This window comes from Mesoplodon bidens (genome assembly GCF_964165515.1).
Source record: "Mesoplodon bidens genome assembly, chromosome: 15".
Lineage (NCBI taxonomy): Eukaryota > Metazoa > Chordata > Mammalia > Artiodactyla > Ziphiidae > Mesoplodon > Mesoplodon bidens.
The window spans coordinates 41,408,420-41,433,150 of NC_138171.1; the positions used below are offsets into that span (position 1 = coordinate 41,408,420).

General features: G+C 43.7%; 1 protein-coding gene across 4 annotated transcripts in view; it reads left to right on the forward strand.

Annotated features, from left to right (window-relative positions):
* Positions 1-24,731, forward strand: part of AUTS2 (activator of transcription and developmental regulator AUTS2) — a 1,141,238-nt gene that overhangs the window by 1,097,541 nt on the left and 18,966 nt on the right. For 2 of the 4 annotated variants that reach the window (XM_081255239.1, XM_081255241.1), the window contains 5 exons: positions 14,806-15,280; positions 16,576-16,829; positions 17,929-18,170; positions 19,828-19,872; positions 22,928-23,023. In XM_081255239.1, the coding sequence (XP_081111365.1) occupies positions 14,806-15,280; positions 16,576-16,829; positions 17,929-18,170; positions 19,828-19,872; positions 22,928-23,023 (1,112 nt within the window). The remainder of the gene's footprint in view (positions 1-14,805; positions 15,281-16,575; positions 16,830-17,928; positions 18,171-19,827; positions 19,873-22,927; positions 23,024-24,731) is intronic. The other 2 variants (XM_081255240.1, XM_081255242.1) reach the window with 2 other exon arrangements.

Here is a 24,731-nt window from a genome sequence, read left to right on the forward strand (position 1 = left end):
CATTGCTCCTTGGTGTTTCATTGCTATGTAATTTTTCTACTAAGTTTTTAGCAGTTTTCTTTGGCTAATCTTAAAAAATTGTTTACTTTGGTTTTTTTCATAATGAATGTATTAAGCTGATTGCACAGTTATTTGACTTTGTGTCATGTTTCTGGATTTAAAGCCAGTATTCTGTTGAAAATTTAAATACTGTAGAAGGTAAAAAGTAAAAATCCTCTGACACTTCCCCATAACTGTCCCCCAGGCTAAAAACTGTTTATATTTTCTTGTTTATTTTTTCAATACACATAAAAGTAGACTTGTACTCATAAAGATTGTAGACTACTTTATACTTATTTTTAAATTTTATTTTATTGACATATAGTTCATTTACAATGTTGTGTTAATTTCTGCTATACAACAAAGTGATTCAGTTCTATGTGTGTGTGTGTGTATGTGTATGTATATATATATATATATATATATATACACACATACACACACATTCTTTTTCATATTCTTTTCCATTATGGTTTGTCACAGGATATTGAATATAGTTCCCTGTGCTCTACAGTAGGACCTTGTCATGTATCCATCCTATATATAATAATATGCATCTGCTAACCCCGAACTCCCCCAATCCCCCATCCCCCTTGGCAACCACAAGTCTGTTTTCTGTATCAGTGTGGTCTGTAGACTACTGTAGATCCAGAATGTAGACCATAGGCAAATACCTAAAGAATCTTTACCTACCTTTGATTATTAATATACATCTCTCTCCTTTAACATTATATGCTTTTGATTGCACTGCTTTTTTGTTATGCAAAAAACTCCAAAACTATTAGAATCTTTTATGATTCAAAATAGAACATTAGTTTTATTATATATCGAAAATACATCCTTAGGCTTCATAATGACTTCCAGTTATGTTGCATTTGTTTGTGTTATATACTATTATTTTATTGCAGTATAATGTACAATTATGGAAATGACTCCGAAGAGACATGATTTTTCTGGCTTATTGTGTAATTGTTTATTGAGTATTTTTCTCATTATAGTGATTTTTTCCCCCTTTTGAATTGCATATATAAAGAAACTTGCTTAAATTTTGTAAATTGATTATTATGTGGCTAAAGAAATCAAATATTTTTCAAGTGCTCACTCTCTGGAAGGCATTGTGTTTGGGATTGAATAAATGGAAAGATTTTGAGATTCCTTGTCCTCTTCTCAGAAAACTAGTTGTATTAAAATATCATTAACAAAATTTAGCAAATGCCTGGTAAGTCCCACAGTCATTAAACATCTAGAATAGAAGTTCATCAGAGGGCTTGGGTGGTTGCCCGGGGCTGTGGTGACTGCAGAAGGGTTAGCGAGGTTGTGTGACTGCAACAGGACTTCTGCAGGTGGGATTCAGAAACACTGGCGTGTGTGAGAATGGAGAGAGCAGAACACGAAGCTTTTGGATGGTGGGTGGCCAGGAGCAGAGGGAAAGTGCAGCAGGGGCCGTGGTGAGGGATGGGAGTCTATTCTAGGTAAGATGAGAAGCCACTGGAGAGTTTATTTTTTAATTGAAGTATAGTTGATCTATAAGGTATTAATTTCTGCTGTACAGCAAAGCCATTCAGTTACACATATATATACATTTTTTATATTCTTTTCCATTATGATTTATCATAGGATATTGAATATATCAATAGTTCCCTGTGCTATACAGTAGGACCTTGTTGTTTTATATACAGAATGGTCTGTATATAAAAGCTTCCATCTGCTACCCCCAACCTCCCACTCCATCCCTCCCCCACCCCCTCCCCCTTCTTCTCTATGTCCGTGAGTCTGTTTCTGTTTCGTAGATAGGTTCATTTGTGTCATATTTTAAATTCCACATAGAAGTGATATCATATGGTATTTGTCTTTCTCTGTCTGACTTATTTCACTTACTATGATAATCTCTACTTGCATTCATGTTGCTGCAAATGGCATTATTTCATCGTTTTTTATGGCTGAGTAGTATTCCATTGTATATATGTACCACATCTTCTTTATCCATTCATCTGTCAATGGACATTTAGGTTGTTTCCATGTCTTGGCTATTGTGAATAGTGCTGCTATGGACATAGTGGGGCATGTGTCTTTTTGCATTAGAGTTTTGTCTGGATATATGCCCAGGAGGGGCTAGATCATATGGTAATTCTACTTTCAGTTTTCTGAGGAACCTCCATGTTCCATAGTGGCTGCAGACAGTTTTAAACAGGGGATTGACAGCATGATCTGATTTATATTTTAAAAGCTCACTCAGGCCACTGAGGAACAACAGATTCTGTAACCGTTGTTTTCTTTGTGTTAAATGGCGTTATATAAGCAGTATTCACACCAAGCCACTGATTACTGTTAAGGAGGAATAAAAACAGGTTGATCTGTGGTTCTGAGCTTCAGTGATGGGGACGGAGGATCCAGAGTTGGAGTGGGAGGGGATGGGCTTGATTTTAGTCCTGTTGAGCAGGGGATGGGGATGTAGCACAGCCAGGCAGACATGGATGGTCCTCTAGCAGTTGAAGAAGAAACAAACGGATGCCATATTACCTTCTGTTTTGAAAATATCTCTGAACATAAAGTTCAGGTATTTGCGGATGGGTTTAAGTCATTGTGACAGTACGTGTCCCAAGTCTCAACTTGGTTGCCTGAGAGCATCTGGAGGCACTACTGTTCTGATGACTTACTCCAGCTCCATCTCCATCCAAGGTCAGTTATAATTTCCTGCTCTTTATTTCTAGAGGGTGATTTTAAGCATTTCAGATTGGAAAGGTGACTCAAGCAGAAAGGCAGTTTCGGAGCCCAGAGTGCTAACCTTATGCCATGGAACCCAGTGGGGTTCCAGTTTCTAATAGGCTGATGTCATCCCCGTCTTCACGGCTTTCCCAAACCTTATGGACACGTAGCTTCAGATTTTATACTTGACCATATTTCCTTTTTCTGTGCTAAACTGAGGATAGTGAAGTAATGACAAGTGATGAAATAATGGCAAATGAAAATATGGCAAGAGATTTTTTTTTCCTACCAAGTATTTATTACATGGATCGTTTATAGAAAGTCAGTTTAAGGATTGGTTGACTTATCCTTTGAGAAAGATAAAATATTTCAAATATAGGGAACAGCACAACACTCCCCCTCACTCCGTTTTTTAAAATCTCTTTCAACTTCACAAAATCACAGCTGGGAATAAGCAGGTTTACTTCTTTTGTTCCTAAGGAAAGTTATATCTGTAGTCATCTGGGGTAGGGATTCTTAGTTTATAACTCAGATGTGGCATTGATTAAAATTTGTGCAAATCAAGGAGATAGTGTTTATTAATCTACAGGTGAAATGTTTTAGAAGATCGGGTTCTGGGAAGGTCAAGGAAAATAAAGAAATGATGTTCTCCCAAGGAGTGTGCTACCAGTACCTTATTTGGGAGCTCATGGGATCTCAGAAGTCATCTAGTCCAGGCCCTTTCCCATTCCATGACTAACTCCTCAGAACTCTTGTCATGGTCATTCAGTGTCCTCTTGGACACTTCCGTTGAAGAGCAAAATAGAACATTAGCTTGTTTCCCTGTATGGCAGCCCAGGCTGTTTCAGGTTGAAACCTTCTTCTGCAGTTATGTTCATGTCCTTTGGTCCTGCCGTACCATTCACAATAGACCTACTTCCTCTTCTTTGTGACAACCGTCAGGTCCTTCAAGGCAACTCATGGCCGTGCTTTAGGCCAAGACTCTCTAATTCCCTGTTCTACACAGTGAGTGATCCAGGGAACATGCATGGAGCCACGATGGGAAACATCACCACAAATGAGAGCTCACTGTTGCTGGTCTCCGTGACTATGTTCCATATTGGAGGTGCCTCCTGATTTGGTGGATGATACAGCCACCACCCACCATCCCACCCCTGCAGCAGCTTATGTGCTGGTAGAGAACCCACCCGAGGAAGAATGGAGACAGTTATTTCCAAGCGTGGGTCCTGGGAGATGGAGACACGAAGAATTGGCAGCCTCATGAATGGCACCCCTCAGCTATGGGGCTTTCCGAGGCTCTTTCACACTCCCAGCAGTGCTACAGAGCAGTGCTTTGCAGACTTGAACATGCACATGGATGGGGCTGTGAAGTTAACTTCCTAACAAGACCCTAGGTGACGCTAGTACTGCTGGTCTGTGGACCACACCTGGAATAGCGAGTTGTGGAACACATCAGAATCATAGCGTAAAACGGAGGACAGTTTGGGATCAGAAAGGCCAGAATTTACTTAGAGAAGCTGTCAAAGTCCTCTTTTCTCTGCTCCTCCTCCTTTAACTAAAGAATCAAAGGCTCCATGATATCAGAAAAATCGAAGCCGTCACGGATTCATTGTAGCAGCCTCTGTGGTGCTCACACATAAGCTAGTCAGACAGATTGCAGGCTGCGCAGCACCCAGGCCCCATGGCTCATAGCAGGTTGTTTGAACAGACTCGGAAGGAATTTTGTGCTCCGTCCTCAGGAGTACAGACAGGCATGTCTGGATGCTGGCAGCGCGTTCATTGCCAAAAGATGCGAGACATTGTCCGAGGCAAAGCCCACTTCTCAAGGGCAACCTTTGAGATCAGGACAAGAGTGGTTCTTGGAGTTTTCCAACCACTCTCTGGGGAAACACTGCTTTTAGGATTTTTGGTGATGCTCTACTAGTCACCAAGTGACAGCTGTGTGAACTGGTAGAAAAATGACTGAGGTCGCTGATGTCCCTCCTGGGTACTAACCCCCACCCCCCGGCACCCCCCGCAGCTCTCTCGGCACAGGGAGAGGCGGGGCCAAGTGGTCCACGTGCTTTGGTGTCTGTGATTCTTTCTTCTTTCTTCCCTTCCCTCCACAACAGAAAGACTGAGTTGCCAATGTGAGAAATGACAAAGATTTGCCTCACTCCTTCCTACTAGAGTAACTTGAGACGTTCCTTTTGACGCCCGGACGCTGACAGGAGGGTAACTTTGCGGAAATCCATACAGGGCTGTCGTGTAATGCAGGTGACTCCCTCATTTTAGAGGGATGAAGCTTGTGTGTTCTCGCAGGCTCTGCAGCAGTGTTGACCGGAAACTAGGGCAGCCTTACCTCGGCTGCACACCGCGCACCCCAACCCTGCATGCAGAGGTGAGGAAGAAACTTGGGGGTGGGGAGGATTTGTGTAGAGGACCAGGGAGCCAAGGAAAAGCCTGGCATAGACTAGCTGGAAATTCCTACCTGCCAGCATCGCGGACCCCACCCAGCCTCTTCACTAAACGGTCTCAGTGATTGTCTAATCTGTGCCTGACATCAGATGACACACAATCAGAGCATACAAAGCAGGAGGGTAGGGTGACTGATCGTATTTCAGTAGGTCTTTGGTGCTGGCGGCTTTTACCTTTGTCTTTGAGAAAACAATCTCTGGTAAAGTACAAAGTGTTGAAAATCGGGTTTAACCTAGAGCCAGTCACTTGCCAACTTTAATGGGTGCACTAAGCTTTCAAAGGGTGAACATTATTAGCTAGATGCCTCATTCTATAGCCCCCAAGATATCGTAAAAGTATTGATACAACAGACATGCACAGATCCCAGAAAAATTGCTTATTCCGTTAAGAGACAAAATGGCAAGGACACATTACACCAAAGAATTGTTTGCTTCAGAAGGTGACCAAGGGCAGGTGACCCTCACAATTATTGCCCCTTCTGGCTACAGACGTGAAACCCTGAGCTGATGATATTCGAAGTTAGCAATGGACAGCAGTACAGCAGGAAAGGCGGCAGATCTATAAATAGATCTGTGAGCCTCTATGAGCTTGACAGCTTTTGAGTCCTCATTTGTACTTAGTAAGGAAAATACAGGAAGGAGGGCTGCCTTTAGGAAGATGACATTCTTTTTTTCTCCCCCATATCCTCACTTGATTGTTCTTAATGTGAAAGGCAGGATGATTAGATACTAGGAAGACTTTTTTTTTAACCAAACATCTAAAGGTATAATTCATTGTCAGTGCCTTGATCCCACCTCTTGGAAAATTTCCAGAGTAAGCAAAGGGTCTGTCTTCTTGTTGTCTTCGAGTGTAAGGAATGTGTCCTGTGGCTTTTACTGCAGCATCGGCCTCGCTCAGGAGCGAACATGTTTGGTTGAAAATCCTTTTAGAACCTTTCCTTGTTGGGACCCCTGTACTGATGTACAGACACAGAAGCGTCGTGTCAGGTGTTGAGTGCACCCTGGTTTTAAGAGTAATCGTGCTTGGGGTGAGCACACGCAGAGTCCACAGTGTCACGTGGGCACTTGGTCAACAGACGAGGCTGATGAGCACAGGCGGGGAAGCTGAGACCCATGGCAGGGGTTGGGGACAGAGGCAGAGAGGCGCTGGCGAGGGAAACCAGACAGGAGGGGATCTTGGCCGGAGAGGCCTGCTGGTGAGCATTGAGGCTGGCAGGAGGACGCAAGCAAAGATAATGGGAGTGTGTCTTTGAGGCCAAAACACGAAAGCCTGGACTTTCTCCGAAACTGGCGTTTGGAGTTTTTGCAGTGTTCTGGGAAGTGATTGGAGATTTCAGCCTTCATACCTGGTTAGGTCTCTACATAGCCCAGAACACAGTTCACTTGATTTGAGCCTAAGACTGATCCTTGGAGCCAGTGCAGCAGGAAGTGTTACAGATAAAGTGCTTTACCGTGGATAACTCTGAGCTTCTCTGTGAACCTGGCAAATAACAAACACTGAAGTTGAAGGCCACAGGTTTCCAGACTACTGGTTCATGTGTTTTTCCTCTCTGTTCTGCGTCCTCAACCGCCAGCTCCTGGAAGGCAGGGGCTGTTTCTCATTAATGTTTGTATCCTCAGGACCTAGCACAGTGCTGGGCATATGAAGTGATTCGTTTCACCTTGTATGAAATGAAAACATGAGGCGAATTGTGTACGACCTTGACATTCCTGGGTTTTTTAAAGACTGTAATGCCCCCGTCTCCACCCCCAGTAGATCACAGCCTCTTTCTCTCGTCCTGATTTTGGCCCTTCATCAACACAGTCCTTCATTGCTCTTATGTGCCAGAGGCTACAAAAGAAATAAAATGTTTGCAAGCCCAGGTTGACCTGTAAGGGTGCCTTGTGCTGTAGGCGGAAGCCATTGCTGTGGGCTCTAGTCTGAACAGCCAAGATTGATACTCCCCTGGAAGGCAGAGTCTTCGGTCGTAAGGCATCAGGAACGTGGACATCCTCTTCAGGATGGATGCTTGTTGGTGTGAGGGTTACTAGGAATAAACTTGAATCAGATCTAAGTACGCTCAACTGCAGTCTGTTGATTTTTCTTTAACCCCCGTCAGATTAACCCCTGTCCTAGGTTAATCTGGTAAACTCAATGCTATCCAAACTAGCCTCTAAGAACAGCAGCCTCTAATCTGTTGGGCTCCACAGAGCTTTCCCCGTGGGCTGCTGGTGTTTTGGCAGATGCAATGGCTATTCTTTCCTATTTAGGATTCTGCTTTTACTAGGAGCCCTGGAGGCCCTCAGAGGTTTGCGATGCAGACTTCAGCCCAGAGCTTAGCCTCCCAGATGGTAATTAATGTTTACACAAAATGACAAGCCCAAAATGGAATCTCTTTGAGCCCTGCCAAGCACCCATCATTCCCCTGATTGCCCACTCTTGCAGTGTTTGAAAATTAATTTGCCTTGAACAAACAGTGGGCTTTCCTCAATTTATTTGTACAGTTTCAGTGACCGCGAAGGAAGAGCTGCAAGACTGAATGTCATCCCTCCATTCGTTCACGTAATTGAATCTGCTGATGGAACAAACTGGTCTCTGTTTAATGATTTGAAGAAAAGAGGGAGAAGAGAAAAATAAAGAGAAGTGTAGGCTAGAGAAGGTAGATTGTTTTCGGTCAAACACCATTGGCGTGTAGAGTTTTAGAGATGGCACCTAAAACACGGGGAGAGTTCAGAGTATTGGTAAATGAATTCAACAGTGTGGTTTTCATTTTAGTAAGTATATACAAAACATGCAGCCTTTGCTAAAAAGGAGATTTTGTCTGAGGTCACAGAATAGACAACAGAAAGTGTGTTTAAGGAATGGATATTGCTGGTAGCTTGAAATAATTGCATGTAGATTCATAGAAATCTGATGCTTCCCTATATTTCTGGGCTGTTTGGTGTTGAACATTTCAAGATTTATTAATGTTCCCACTTTTCGATTTAAAATTTGGGTTCTTTTTCTTATTTTGCTACAATCTTCATTCTTTCTATGTGGTGAGATTTCTGTGGCTCTTCCATGGGGACAAATAAGTAGAAAAGCTAGCTAGAAGATAGAATAATGTAAAAATAGGGCCTGTCCAAACATTCAGATACAGATGGATGGATGGATGGATGGGTAGATACATTGCCTAATGGCCAGTGCCCCACAAGGTTTTCGTGATGCCTTTCAGGCTCGTTCCTATTTTCTACAATAATGACCTTATAGTGGGTAAACCCTCTTAGGGCTTTCTAATCGAGTGTAAAGACCAGAAGCACCGAAACGTGCCTTAGGAGAGTTTGTCTCCTGCCCCCCCCCCCCACCGTTCCTTCTCTGTCATCAACTGTTCACCATTTCCTTTCTGTTCAAGTACACCAGTTAGAACCAGTTAGAAACATTGAGGAGTTGATGGAAGGCTAATGCATACCATATCCTCTCCTCATTTCTGAGAGAAAAGTACTTATCTGTCCTCTGGGTGAAGAGCTTTTCTAAAAACTCCATCCAGTAGGTAAGGCAGTTTCAAGAGACTTGAACAGTCACTTTCCTGGTTGACTTCCTGAGATGGTGGAGATGTATTTTCCACGAAGGAACTCTTTAAAAATATAATCCCTTTCTTTTCTTTTATAATAATAATACATATTCACTATAGAAAATCTGGAAAGTTTAAAAAAGCACAAATTAAAAAATTTGAATCAATGTTTGTTTCTGGCTGATGGGATTGCAGTTAACATTTTTTCCCCTTGATATGAGTTTATTTTTCTTGTTTCTTCAAGGTAACAGTTAACATTTTGATGCATATCTTTCTGATCTCTTTTTTTGTACATATATGTATGCATTTATAGAGATAATTTTAAGTATTGAAACCATATTGATAATAGTGCACTTTATTTTACTTAATAGTAATTTTGTCATGAAATATTTTCCATGAAATTAAATCTTTCTACAGTAGTTTTGGGAACACGGATCACTTACTTATTTTGCGCTATACATTGTAGAAAGCACTTAACATGACTTTTTAGTTTCCACAACAACCCTTTCAGATAGTTATTGCATTTTTGCAGTAAGTTATTGGACTTCTAGAAACAGAGCAGTCCATCACAGGGGCATAATGCATCAAATCTCAATCCCACCACACCCAGCGCCCTCTTTGTGTAATGTAAGAACTATTTTATAGCACGCTTTTTTTTTTCCTTTGGCTGCATTGGGTCTTCGTTGCTGCACGCATCCTTCTCTAGCTGTGATGAGTGGGGGCTACTCTTCGTTGGGGTGCACAGGCTTCTCATTGCAGTGGCTTCTCTTGTTGCGGAGCACGGGCTCCAGTAGTTGTGGCCCACAGGCTCTAGAGCACAGGCTCAATAGTTGTGGCACACGGGTTTAGTTGCTCTGCAGCATGTGGGATCTTCCCAGACCAGGGACTGAACCCGTGTCCCCTGCATTGGCAGGCGGATTCCCAACCACTGCACGCACCACCAGGGAAGTACCTATAGCACACTCTTAGTTTTTAATTTCTGGAGTGAAATGTATGGTTGATATGCTTATCTGCACACATAATTTTTAAGTATACGAAGCCTTTAATGAAACGTAAAGGAAAAACAAATAGAAGGTAGTTTATAATAACATAATATGTTTTAAGTACATAGATGCCTGTTTGCATTAGAAGACAACGAAAGGTCAGATGCTTGAATCTGTACATAGAAGCATGGCTGTCGTGGTAATTCACATACCAGGATCAGCCTTATTACCATTGATGTCATGATTTTCCCAAGTGATGAACAACTCAACAACAAGACATAACACAGCAGATGCGACAACATACAATAGTTGCATTCTTAGAAAACCAGTGTGTATTAAAGCCATGTGGAAAATTATTTTGTCTTTTCTTTGCAAAAACAGGTTCTAGGTTTTTCAGCTGCACAAATGTTCAGTGGGACTTTAGAACGTGAAGAACCAAGATACTGTGTGTGGTTTACCTTCATATCATGGTACATCTAATCTCCCTGAGAGCCACTAAATACCCTCCAGTCATTGTGACAGCCAGACATACTCCAACAAACTTTGAAAACTCCCCCAAGGGGTGGTCTTCTTTAAGAGCTACCTCTTCCATGGCTTAACCTTTAACTTCTCTCTCTTTCTCTCCCCACCCCGCCCCATTTATTTATTTATTTATTTACTTCTTTATATTTATTTTTTGAATCATAAAACACCCTAGAACATAGATTCTCAAAGCATTTGGGGGGGTATGTTTCTGAAAGTTTATAGGCCCTATAATTTTCTTGTTAGGTTCGTTCCCAAGTGTTACATGATTTTGGTTATTGTAAAGGGTATTCTTTTTTTATTTTCTCTTCACTATTGCTGCTGTGTAGGAAAGCGACTGATGTTTGTGGCTTTTCTTTATTTGGATACCTTACTGACCTCTCTTATTAGTTCTCATATTTTTTCAGCTGGTTTTTTCAGCTATCTTTTCCAGAGAGATAATTATATTTTTTGTAAACAATAGTTTTGCCTCTTCCTTTGGTTGTAGGTTTGCTGTTGGTCTTCAATTTAAATGACAGGAATCGTTTGCTTCCTATAGGTTTAGTCCACATTGTCTATAACACGAAATGCACCTGGTACCTTTTTTTGGTTGAGGGGGTGTTCATATGGAGTCATTTTTCAGTTTACTTTTATGATTGGGTTTGTTTGTTTCTTTAAGTCAGTTTTAGTAATTTATATTTTTCATAAAATCCATTTTATTTTAAAAGTTATTAGTATAAACGTGTGCATTCTATTTTCTTATTTCATATAAAATATACTCTCCGTGCCTGTTAGTCATACCACTATTCAAATTCCCAGTTTTGTTTGCTTTGCTTTTTTTCCCCCTTGTTCAGACTGTTTTTAAATATAAGACCAGTTTTAAAATTTTTAATAGGTAACATGATCACAGGATTCAAAAATTTAAATATGCATGTATGTAGACAGTAAAATATCTCCCCCTCCCCCAGTTCTCTGTCTCTCCAGTTCTCACTCCTCCTCAAGCCCCCAAACAGGTAACTCACTGCTATTGGTTTCTTGGGTATTCTTCCAGAGCTGCTTTATATATAAAGTAAAAATTAATACATTTTCTTCCATTTTTTATAAAAGCTAGCATATGCTCTACATTGTACATATAGAGCTCCTCATCCACTGGTACAGCTGCAGTCTTTTCCACTGCATGGATGTACCAAATACATTTGTAACCAGAACCCTAATGATTACATTTGAGTTGTTTCCAAACGGGCGATTCAAATCATGATGTTGTTCCACTGTGTTTATAGACCAAATTCTTACTCATCAGGTCAAGGGAACTCCATTAGTTTTTTGGCTAAATGTTGCCACATTGCCCTCCACAGAGGTTATAGGGTTTATATTCAGCTAGTAAAGTAAAAGAGAGTCCATTTTCCCCAGGGAACTTGTATCCAATTTGAAGTAAAATCAAGCACATTTTTCCTAATCTACCCTTACGATTTTTTTTTTTAAGTATTGTGTTTGAGTCAAGTTTCTTGAGATATAATTTACATGCAGTACATTCAGCCTTTTTACTGTATAGTGTAATTCAGATTTGCATATCTTTTATTTATAAGCATGATGTTATTTTTATAAACACAAAAGAGAAATTTTAAAACCCCAAAATGTAATGAAAAAAGCTTCTAAATAAAAGACTAGTCAATTTGCACGTTCTTATTTCTTTCGCCTCAGCACATTTCATCTTTTGGCAAATTCAGAGCACACTGAGCAATACAAAAAAAATTTTTTTTTTAATGTGTTCTTGCCAATTTTGGAGAAGCTCAGTAAGACAAGTGGACTGTCAGGACGGAGGAGCTTAACTGGGAAGACGCATTTATTGAATAATTGAACAGGAAATGCATTGCCAATTAGCCACAAAAATGCATGATGCCTAGTCTGTGCCTCACGAGACCCGTGCAAAAGGGGGGTCGTAAAACTGTTTCAGCCCCAAAGTTCTTACCAGCCTTCCAACCTGTCGGTCAATAGGTTGGGGCACCAGTGTTGATGGATTGACAATAGCTTTCAGATTGAGCTGAAAGGCCGTGTTTCAGCGACAGTTTGTAGCTTTCCTAACCCTTTGCACTGATTGTACTTAAATATTTTAACTGAATCCTGGATTTATCATTACCTGTTTTGTGTTGGGGGCAGCATTGTGTAAATCATAGAAAAGTCACTTAGTGGTGGCAGAGTTAGCACTAGAACTCTGCTGTCTGGTTTATTCAACAGCAAGCAAGTTCCTTAACTTCTCTGGGCTTAATCTAGTCAAAGAGGTTTGGATAACATGCTTGCTTGCTACTCACAGAACGGTCTAAGCATCAGCATCACCTGGGAAATTCTCAGAATGGTAGACTCTGGAGCCCCGCTCACCCCCAAAGCTGCTGAATCCAAATCTGCATTTGAATCTGATCTTCGGGGCTTTCATATGCACCACGTTAAAGTTTGAGAAGTGCTGGGATGGTCTCCCAGATTCTGGTCTTCCTCCAAAATTCTGTGATTCTCGGTTTCCCAAGCCAATGGTTCCCTACAAATTTGTAGGGTTCGCTAGAGAGGTTTTGGTCTTGCCGGTGTACCTTGTTGATCGTCAGGGATGGCAACACCGCCACAGTCTCAGCACCACTCCTCTGACTCTAGCTGGGTTTGGGTTGGTCCTGAGACGGTGGGACAGCAGAGGAAACATGAGCACCAACTCTGCCTTTACGGAGCCTTGGGAAGCGAGCCCAAGCCTGTACTGTGCCTTCTTTTTTTGTGCTGTTAGGATTTCCGGGGTGTTAGTGCTTTCTGCCCCAGACCTAACCAACCAGCCTGCATTGTGTGAAGCCTGTGGTTTTCAGAGCTCATAGAATTGCTTGCTATGGAAAATCTTGTGAAAATGATAGAAAAAAATGAAAAAGGAGCACAGCCAGGATCCCTCGAGCTGGGTGTCTGCAGATAAAGGGTCTTCCTTTGTGTTGTAGGAGTTCTTCTTGTGGCTGAAGGGGGTCTGGGTCCGCATCAGGAATCTTGTTGTTCTCTCAGCCCTCAGGTTTTGGAAATTCATAAAATGTCAGCTTATCATAGCAAAGATCTTCCGCAAGGTCCTGAAGACAGCAGTGGAGAGAAATGTATGTGAGTAGGATGTCAGAAGTCTAGAGTTGCTTTTCACCAGATGCATCGGATGCTTTATCCTTTCATACCTGAGCCATGTGAAGAGGGGGCTTTCTTGGCATCCTGTTTGTGTAATTGTTCCACACTGTCTGTGAGACTTGAGGACAGCCGAGTTCATATTAACTAAAAACGTGGTTTGCTTATAAACCCACCATTTGTTTCTGCTTTTGTGCATATTACAGATTTGATCTGTTTTACCAAAAGAACACGAAAATAATGGGTTGCTTTGATGCAAATTCCAGGGAAGAAAAAATGACGTGTGTACACGCAAGAGGACATCAACAGAAATTAATAGGACCAGTGAGAATACCATGTATTTTTCATACTTGGTAACAGTGAGATTAGAAGAGAAAGTTCATGCCCAAAGTAGTTCATTTAGGAATACCCTGAAACACCACCCTCATTTCAGAGAATATTGTGATCTATTCTCTTCCAGTTTCTAAGCTGTGTAATAATAAAAGGATGGATTTTTTTTTCAGCGCAAAAATGCAGGAAAGGTAATTTTTTCCGTGCGATGTATACAAAAGTACTTACTCATAAATCGGTCCACCTCTTTGTATTTAATGCCATATTTGTCTTTCATTATTCTGTTAGAGGATTGTATGGAGTTTGACTTACGGGGTAATCAGGTAACCCCTATACTAGATGTGGCATGGATCTTTTGACCTTTGGAGGGAAGCATATCTTTTAAATTCATATAGGAGCATCTGTTGTCTACATTTCATTAGTGACTGTAGAATTTGACTTACATTTCACATCTAGGCTTGGTCTCAAGTCCAGCATCACACCCCTTGTCCTCACTTGGCTAAGGACTCCTCCAGTGGTCCAGAGGGAATCCTTTAAGAACTCAAGCATGTGTAGTTGACAGTAAATTGGTCTAAATTCATGTTTGCACCTTCGATCTCAAACCCTGGGATCATCGGTAGGAGGAGAAGGCCTCGGCAGTAGGGGGCCTGACGTGTGACCGGAAGTTTCGCGCTTGCTAAACAGAAAATTATTTCTCCAGATGTCAGGCGGGTTCCATCAGTCCGAATGGAAAGGGGGAAGGAGGCCAGGCCGATAAGAGACATCTGTGGGGCTAAATAACTTCTGCTTCGTGTGCTACTGCAAACACTTCTCCTCTGTGTTGTAGTCAAGAAGTATATTTGTTTTAAAAGGAGAATCAACTTGTTGGCGCTTGTTTCTGAATTTTGCCGCACAAAAGGCTTTGTCAAGGTTAAGGAAAACATTCGTTTGCAGAGTCTGGTGGCTTCAGCCGCTTCCTGGAAGGCAGCCTTCTCTGGCTGGTGGGCCTTTCTCCCCCAGGGACACGGCTGCTCCCAGCGGTAAAGACAGGACAGCACCGGGGACGGCCCAGTGGGCACAGATGACCCGGGCCCGGCGTTGGCTTCCACTCACGCACCTGCCTGTGCTTTTCTCTCTGCTCGCCCCGCACAGATCCGGAGCTCGGTGTCGGCGCGCTACCCCAACACGACGGCCGCGATGCGGGGCCCATTGTCCCCAAGATTTCGGGTCTAGAGAGGAGCCAGGAGAAGAGCCAGGACTGCGGCAAAGAGCCCATCTTTGAGCCCGTGGTGCTGAAGGACCCCCGCCCTCAGGTCCCGCCGCCCCAGCCCCAGGCGGAGCCCCCGCCCCGAGCGCCTTCTCCGGACCCCGCCTCAGGGCCGCGCGCCGAGCCCCCGCCGCCGCCCCCCCCGCGCCCCGGCGCCCAGCCTCCGCCCGCGCCCCCGGAGGCCCCGCTGCAGCCCGCGCCGCCGCCACCACCGCCGGCGCCCCGGCCGCCCCGGCCGCAGTCCCCGGGGCCGCTGCCGCCCCAGGCCCTCCCGCCCGCGCCGGCCCACCCCTCCGCCCAGAGCCTCCCCCAGCCGCTGTCCGCCTACAACAGCAGCAGCCTGAGCCTCAACAGCCTCAGGTGAGCCGCCTGCCCGGCTTTGGTCATCTTCTGTGGGACGGGCAGCTGGCGGTGGGAGCGGGGCCGCGGGGACTGCGGTTTCCTGTTGGAAGCTTGATCGCAGTGTTCTCAGCGAGGCGGGGACGCAAGACAGGGACGGGGCCTGAGAGGCCGGTGGGACAGGGTCTCTTGGGAGCAGGACGGGATGCTTGGATGGAGTATGGGTGGTGAGGACGTTGTCAAGAGCTAAATATCTACGGAGGCTCCTGAGAGAGTGAAGGCGGGAAGGAGAAGAAGGTTCAAGGAAGGGAGAGTTGAGTTGAGGGCTCTGTGCCCGGGAGCCCCGCCAGTTCCCCGGTCAGAGGCAGGGAACAGAAAGCCAGTGAGATGGTGGAATGTTGAGAGTCTTAGAAGGAAAGCTCTTTGCCACCCCCCCCCCCCATCACATCTCCCTGCAACTCCACGGGTGGGAAGATGGAGACCAAGGCGTAATCTGGTTTGAGGAATTTCCACTGTGATTTCCTTCCTCCGGGTGGGTCACAGAGGTAGAGAAGAAACACGCCAGGTTTAGGGAGAGAGAGGTGTTCCTCCCTGGAGATCCAGGCACTCTTCCGTCTTGTCTTTGCCGGAGTACAAAGGAGAGTTTACAAAGCAGCATAAGGAAACCTGCAAAGAAAAGGGGAAGAGGCACCCCAGGGTGCAGGGCCCAGTGTTGCCCACCCCGGCTGGTCCCGGGGGTTGTCATTCTAAGCCCCCGCGCTTGGTGGCTTTGATAGTGTTTTCCTTGTGACTGTGACGGGTGACCGTGGCGGTCAAGAGCCTTGCTCTCTCCTGTCTGCAACAGGGGAAGGAAGCTGCCTTGGCAGGGGCCAGGCCCATCTTCTACCCCTGAGGCCATGTCTGTGGCCTCCAGACCATAGGGGTGACGGGGCACCTGACCCCCTGGCTCCCCCTTCCCTGTGCTTCTTCACAGAAGAGGGAGCAGCTCACCGCACTTATTCCTTTCCACTGACGTTGCCCTATCGCAGGTGTGGCTGGTGCAGGATGGGAGGGGGCAGCTGTCTGGACATGGCGGCGGCTTGGGGCAGCAGCTCCTATTCTGCTGTGTCCGCAGTTGTGGGGGCAGTTTAGAAGAGCTGCGATTTCAGCAGAGGCTCTGTGCGCACAGGGGAGGGTCTGGGAAGAGGAAGGAGCAAGAGAAAAGGTGTTGAATGGCTTTGGGCAGGGACATAGGGGTTTTTTTTTTTAAGAAAATAAATGGCTTACCTCTTTTGTTTTTCATTTCTTTCCTTTTTTTTTTTTTGGTATTCCAACAGCAGTAGCAGGAGCAGCACTCCAGCGAAGACTCAGCCCGCCCCCCCTCACGTCTCCCACCACCCCTCAGCCTCCCCGTTCCCCCTGTCACTGCCCAACCACAGCCCCCTGCACAGCTTCACGCCCACCCTCCAGCCCCCCGCACACTCACATCACCCCAATATGTTTGCCCCTCCCACTGCCTTGCCTCCTCCACCACCTCTGACATCAGGGAGTCTGCAGGTGCCCGGACACCCAGCCGGGAGCACTTACTCAGGTAGGACGGACGAGCTGGCCTGGCTTCTTTGTGTTCCCACTCTCCTCTCCAGAGGGCCTCGCCTGCTGTCTGTGTTGTCCCTGATGGCTAGGTGTTATCCACTCACGATTTTCTGCTTTATTGTATGTCTTCTTGTAATCTTCCTCCAGTCCTCTGTAGGCTGAGATTCAGCAAAAATATGTACCAACACCCATCCCAACCTGGCATGACAGTGTCCTGGAATCGGACACTGCCAGAGGGACTTTTCTGACCAGGGTCATCCTCTGAGCAGTAAAGCACAGATTGTCTGGGCCCTGTCACCTGGGCTCCCATTAGCTTGACAGAAAAGCTCTACACATCCCATGTCTGTTTCAGGCCAGGATCTTGTCACATCCTTGTTAGCTGACTAAGGCCTTCTACCGTGGGTGGGAAAGAAGATGTACTTTTTGTGAGCATATGTCCCAGCTTTTTAAGGACACACCTAGTGTTGGATATTGGGTCCTTTTCTCCTCACCTGTATTAATCAGGCCAAGTGGCACAACTTTGGGTTCGTCGTGGCCATGTTTTACCACTGATACAGAGAGCCGTAAAGCAGAGGTTTATGTTGGAAGAGGGCATGAGGGCTCTGTCATGGCATGTTGCTGTGTCGACAGCTCACTTTTATTAGTCACCTAGTCACTGCTCTTAAGCACTTGAATAGGTTCATTTCTTTAACCCTTGAAACAAATCCATAGCACAGGCAATGTTATTGTTCCCGTATGATAGATGAGGAAACTGAGACACAGATGGGTGATTTCCCACACCCAGGGTCACTCAGCTGGCAGTAAAACAGCTGAAACTTGACCTCTGGCCGTTCGGCCTGGACTCTGTCCGTGCACCCCACTGATGGACCGCCTGTCCCTGAAAGCCGAGACAGAGAACAGAGTGTGTGACTGGGCCTTACCATCCACCGCCTGGTCGGCTATCCCTTTCCACTAAGGGCCCAGCCGCATCCCTGAGAGCCCCAGCGCCCGTGCCCTGGGCCCGTAGCCCTCCGTAGTGAGCTACTTGGATGTCCTGTTCTGAAAGAAATTACCGTCCCAAGAAAAGGTGTTACCCTGTCCCTGTTCTTCTCTTCCAGAGCAAGACATCTTGCGACAGGAACTGAACACACGTTTTTTGGCCTCCCAGAGCGCTGACCGCGGGGCCTCCCTGGGCCCCCCACCCTACCTGCGGACTGAGTTCCACCAGCACCAGCACCAGCACCAGCACACGCACCAGCACACGCACCAGCACACGTTCACGCCCTTCCCCCACGCCCTGCCGCCCACCGCCATCATGCCGACGCCAGCACCGCCCATGGTGCGTACCCCAGGCAGAAATGTGAGGATAAGTAGAGCGCAACTCTCTTTTTATGCAGCACGGTGGGGTTGGACCAGGCCGTCTGGGCACAGGAGATTGGCTGGGGAGCAACAGCTGTTGGGGACTCCCTTGACCTTGCTCAACTCTGCTGGAGAGAAGGGGATGTGCCCTGCTCCAGGCAGCACTGACCCAGGGCCTAAAGTAGCAACCGTCTTTTCTAGACAGTTATTTCTAGCACTGTGGGTGGAATTTATTCTAGATGCCCTCAAAACGGTCACATCCAGTGTCGGTAGTTAACTTCTTAAGGGTGACTTTGTTTTCTTGAGCATCTTGGGGAGTTGCCACCAGCTATAAAAATGTATCTGTCAGTGTTCAGCGCTAGCAAATAAATGCTCACAGAATCCCGGGAAGTCCGGAAGGGCCGATGGGGAGAGAGCCATCAGGAGACTTGGATGGCCCTGGGTACCCCTCCCCCAGTACCCGCTCTTACGGAAGGTTTCCTAAACCGGCTTTGACGGAGGTTTTGTATTTCCCGTGTTTCATAAGACAGCGCCCCCAGTCTACTGTTGTGCTCTGCCAGCAAGTGGTCAGGGAACGATGAGCCCTGCAGGGTCCGAACTCAGCCTTGTGGTAAGAGGGACCACTGGCAGTGACGCGATCTTGGCCTTGCCTGGGGACTAGCGCATGCCGGGAGGACCAGTTAGGGTTGTTTTTTAACTTAGGAGCTGTAAGGAATAGTAGGATACTAACTATTCTGAGATAGATGCCTGTCCATAACAGTGACTATTAGAGTGTTTTACTTATTTAATTTTTAATATTTTAGGAAATACTTGATCTTAAGGCAATTAATATAGGCATTGTGAGGATAGATTTGAATTCCATGATTCACCAAACTTTGCATCCTCTCCTCCCTCCCTCTCCCCCATTTTGTTCAACTTAATTTTTTTAAATATATATTTCAAAGTTTATTTTATAAATTTTATTTAGGAGAATATTAGAGGTAAGGCCTTGGGACCAAAAATTTTTTCCTATGATAAATCCTGTATCTATTTTCTGGATGAACCGTACTTCTCAACAGTTATTTAGAGAAGGAGCTTATACCAGTCTGAGTGAGCTGTTTCACAAAATAAGTTAAATCTAACTGAGGGGAGTTACAGCCCAGAATGATGACATTACTTAGAAGAAATAATGGTATTTTCTCTTTTCTGCTCAAAAGAAAGGTTCTAAGACCTAGCCCAAATTGCCTTGTATTTGGGGGTAATACATTTCAGAAAACAGCTGAATGTACAGTTCTGCCAAAGTGAAGATGAAAACGGAGGGAATTCTCTGGATAAATCAAATCCAGCGCTCACTTCTCTCAGATTTATCTGAACAATTGCCTCTTCTCTCCAGTTCAGATGTTTGGTGCGCGCCAATCTCTAAATATAGCCTAGAAAGAAAGCTGCTCTTGTGTGGCCACAACCTAAATGCACTGAATGGGTTTTCACTTTGATTTTGCATTCCTGTTGATTTCTTGTCAGAGTGACTCGAGCTCAGAATGGTTTCATATACAGTGAGGTTACAGAGGCTGATGACAGCCCTAACGGCAGAGAAGCTTGCTTCAGGCTACCTCCACTGAAGCAGTGAACAGAAATGTAGATTCTTTAAGTAACTAGCTTTTGCTTTGATCCCTTTACAGTTTGACAAATACCCAACAAAAGTTGACCCATTCTACCGGCACAGTGTGAGTCTTGTTACCATGCTACCCATTTAATGTAACTGCTTTTCCATTTTTGTGCTCTCACCACAGATCAGTAAATGACTAGCAGCCTTCCTTAATCATCTTTGCAAGAATTCCCATTGCTCCTCGTCACTTTGGATGCTTGCTTTTTGTGACGTTTGCTTTTGGTAAAGATGCAGTATCATCTTCTGAATCAAAAAGTCATAAGCATTCCTAACACTTTAAAGCGAAGGTGGACTTCACTGGCAGCCAGGCCTCTGTCCTGCAAAGTGGGGCGCCCGCAGTTAAACCCTTAGAGTTTCAGGAGAGTCTGAAATCACAGATTTCAGTCTTCGGTCGAAATGTCCTTAACACAGAATTCCTGGAATTCATCTTCAATTATTTCCTCCAAGGAAAGTACCTTATCTTTATGACTCATGACTTCAAACAGCAAATTTTCATTTCTTCTAGACCGACTGTTGATCCCTCTTACACACAGCTGGTATTGTTCTCCTGAGCTCGTTACAACTGCGACTAAAAATATTATTTAAATAAAAGAAGATCTTAAAATTGAAATGCATTATTTTTTTTCTCTTTAAACTGACTCTTCTTTATTTAAAAAACAACTTTTTAAAAAAAATTGTTTCATGCAATTTTAAGAGTATGTTCTGGAACTTCAATTGGCAACAACCTAAGTTATATGTTCAGTTAATTACAAGACGTGGGCTTCTTTTATAACAAAAACCTTGAATATCTTACCATGATATTTTGATTATGGAGTGTATACTGCATCATTTTTACCTGAAATTTTGCAAGTTTTCTGTGCTCAATGGTTTATTTATATTTTTTAAATGAAACCAGAAAGAAGGAAGTTTAATAACTGCTTGTAGCCATGTTGATTCACCGTATTAAACTATTCTTGCTTTGATTTTTGGATAGTGTTACCTTACTGTTCAAATAGAAATGCTACTTAATAGATCAGCCAAGCCTGTGAATTCATTCATGCTTTGAACTAGATAGTTAGACACTGTGTTAGTCCTAAGCTGAGAAGTTAGCTGAGAAGTCAGGACTAGACAATATTAGAAATCAATTAAGAATTACTTACGGAGAGACATTCAGAAATGGCCTGAGGAGAGCCTCTTCAGAAAGGGATGAGGAAGGTGTATCTGAGCACCTGGGCCCCCAAGTTCTTCAGCACTGTTCCTGCTCAGAACTGTGACACAAAAGCATTTTTCAAATGGACATGCAAAATGCAGTAGAGCTGTGGGTTTTCTCTTTGCATGGGTTTCATGAATGGTACCACCCTTAATAATCACCGGATTTCTGCCCTTTGTCTGTACTTGCTAAGTTAAATTAAGGACCAGCTAACAAAGTCATTCTCAGAGAAAGTTTAGCTTCTCTACTGGCAGTTCAGTTTACTTCCTGGGGACCTCATGCAGTGTCTTCTCATATACATATTCCACAGAGAATCCTAGATTTAAGATGAAGAATAAGTCTGCAAGCCTGAATTTTTGGAAGGTTCATGTTTTATTACTTAGGTAATTCCGATTTTTAGTCAAGAGGTGGAATAGTCAGCTATATTCGAAGAGGGTCAGTAATGGACTAGAGCAAAAGGAAAATGGTGAGAACACCCAATGTTTTAATTGAAAACATGAAAGGAAAAAATACCCACCTGGAGGCAGAGTAATAGGAATTTGAGTGCATTTTAGTGTGATGTATTTAATTACCCTGCTTCATACAGTGTACTGGGGGAGAGTTATTTCATATTATTAGTTATAGTGGATAATATATAAAGTACTTAGTCTCCCCTGCTTTGGGGATTGGGATGTTATAAGGGGAATTAAGATACAATGCACTCAAGTATCTAAAACACAATTTTAGACTTAAAATTAGTTTAAATGAGGGCACTTGGTTTGCAGTCACTGTTTAAGTGGATTTAGTTCAATATCAATTAGTCTGAAAAACTTTGCTGCATCATTGAAGGGAGCAAAATGAAATAAAGACCAACAGAAAAAGTACGTGCTCTGAAAACAGGATTGTGAAATGTGGATTTCAGCCATTACCTAGAAATAGCTCACATAAATGCATTATTAGGAAAAGCTTGAATTATTATTGTATTTTTGACATATTGTGCAACCATAAGGGTGGGACGTCACTAAAACATCTGTCTGGTGGTTTTTTCAAAGTAAATGGAACCAGAGTGATAAAATCTCCGAAACTGTAAATTTTTAAGAGGAGGAAAAGATGTGTCTCCATTGGTCTTCAGTACTGCTGTATATTTCTCTCCTCCATTGTGTCCTCTGTAAACTATTAATTCAAGAAAATTTGTATTTTTAATTCAGAATCATTCTTCTCCCTCCCCACTGAGTGGTCAGACTGACATGTCAAGGGATTGGCTTGAATAGCCTTCAGTGAGCTTATCCATGTTATAGAAAAATGGGTGGCTCTGTGGAAAGTATACTCTGAGTCATTTTATTTTCCCCTTCCACAAATATTTGTTATCATTTTAGACAATTAAGTTGTCCTCTGGAACTGCCACTTACACCAGAACAACCTAATGAAGCAAGGATTGTGAATATTTTCTCATTTTCTCAAAACTATTAAATATATAAAATACAAATTGAGTTTTAATGGTTTAAAATCCTGGAATCCATAAAGACTTGCTTCTTTTTTCTTCCTTTTTTTTTTTCTTTTTCTTTTTCTAATTAACTTGTAATTTTCTGGGCATCTTATTTGGCTCAGCACCCCCTCCTGTTTTTGATGTGCATTAAAATCTCCAACCATTTAGGACTTCTATCCGATTTAACAATTAATAATTAGAAAAGCTCCCTTTCTAATGATGTCCTCATCTGGGACATCATTTGTTGGCTGATTGATTCTGAACTACTTTTAACTTTTCAAGTTAAGCATTCATGGCACATCTGTGTGATCATTTCATTGTGGCTTCTTGACTAATAGCATCAAACTGAGATTACTTGGCTTGCTAATGTTGATGTCTTTCTATGGGAAGGGAATTGGAACATACCATTTGCCTCCTACTAAAATCTTGTCTTCCCCCCTTCTCCATCTTTGGCCACAGCTCTTCCATTCTTACCCTCCTGCTGTATCGGGCATCCCCCCTATGATTCCACCCACTGGCCCTTTTGGTTCACTGCAAGGAGCATTTCAGCCGAAGGTAAGAAACTACATCGAAAACACACCTGCACACTTGTACGTGGAGCCTGGGGCTAGGCAGGTAGCTTCCCATGCTCTTCCCTGCCAGGGACTCATTTTTCCATCCAAATTGACCATCAGGATTAGAGTGTGAATATTTTCTCCTAGTCCATTTAGGTTTAAAACTCAGCCAGAATTTAATTTTTAACCTGTGCTACCCATGTCATCTCAGGTGAACTAGGATTTCTTGTGCTCTGTAAAATATACAGAAAAAAAAAAATATATATATATATATATATATATATTTCCCCCCACCCTACCAAGATTGTGGACATAAGCTTCTGGTCAGGAATTGTATGAAATGTCAGATAAGCCTCCCACCCTGCTGTCAGGGTCACACTTCCCAAGGTCAAGACTACCATCCTCGTGTGAGATGAAGTAGCCTTTCACCCTTTACAATAACTGAATTCTTTTCTACCTAGCCAGAGATATGCTCCTCCACTTGGGCTAGAGTTATCTCCGAGGGCCAAAATTAAGGCGTTAACTCTCAGAACACTCTACCTTCTTGTGACTTTACATCTACCACAGCCGACACTTGATTCTCATGCCAAAAAAGCGAAATGTATTTCTCATGTTAGCAACCATTCTCAGATTGTAAAGTAGGAAATTGCGCTGTGTGATTTTGGTTTTCTTTTATTTCCATCTCATTTCAAAGCTAAAACACAAATTTTGGGCCAGAGTCTCCCAGGATGAGCACATAATATACTAATCAAGGCATGCTGCCCTAAAATTAGAAAAGAGGAAAAAATTAAAAAGCATTAGGGGGTGGGATGGCCGCACCTTAGAAATCACAGGGACCTGCATGGAATCGCAGCTCCTGTGCCCAGTTAGACCTCCTCAGGGCTTGAGGATGGCCAGTCTCAACACCTCCTATCTGGGGATAAAATGATGGTGGTTTTTAAACTCCTTCCGCCATCAGCTCTTTACTACCCTCTCAGACCCTGGTCTGTCCCCTCTAGGTTGCAGGAAATCTCTGGTGTATCCCCAACCAGACTGGTAGGTCACTTAATAAATTAGACTATTTCCCTCACTCACAATTATCCAATCACACAGAAAACTACATCTGGGCAAGAAAGTGTCTCTCCTGGTGTTGAAATAGGCCTTTCCAGGCCATCTTGCTGATTGAATATGTAGATTGCAGTTCATTAGCGGAGTTCTTCATATATATGCAAATCAGGCTGTTAACAACTCCAGCTTAATTGTTAGTTGTACAGCAGCTGATTGCTTTTCTTTCTTCCATTCTTTTTTTTCCCCCGCCCCCTTCTCCTTCTAGGCGAGCTTGGTGCCTAGACTCAGCAGGCTTTTTTTTCCACACAAGTCAACTTCCTGGTGTGAAGGGATTCATAGAAGTTGTGGTTTCTTAAATCAAACACCTGGTGAAAAATATTCTAAATCCTCTACCCACTAGAAAGTAGTGCCTTGTGCCTCCAGTCGGCTTTTCATTGTTGTTGTTAATTCAAAGGACAAAAGCCTGCAGATAAGGTTGTTGTCATTAATGATATTTAAGAATGGTGCTGGGAATGGGAAAGATGGCGCAGAATTACTTTAGGAATCACTTAACAGTAGGTTTCTGTGGTCCCCAAATGAGGTTCTCTTGTCCCATTCCCACCACTGCTAATGAGGAATTACTGAGTGTAATTCCTTGTTACCGTCTGTCAGTTAAAACTGAG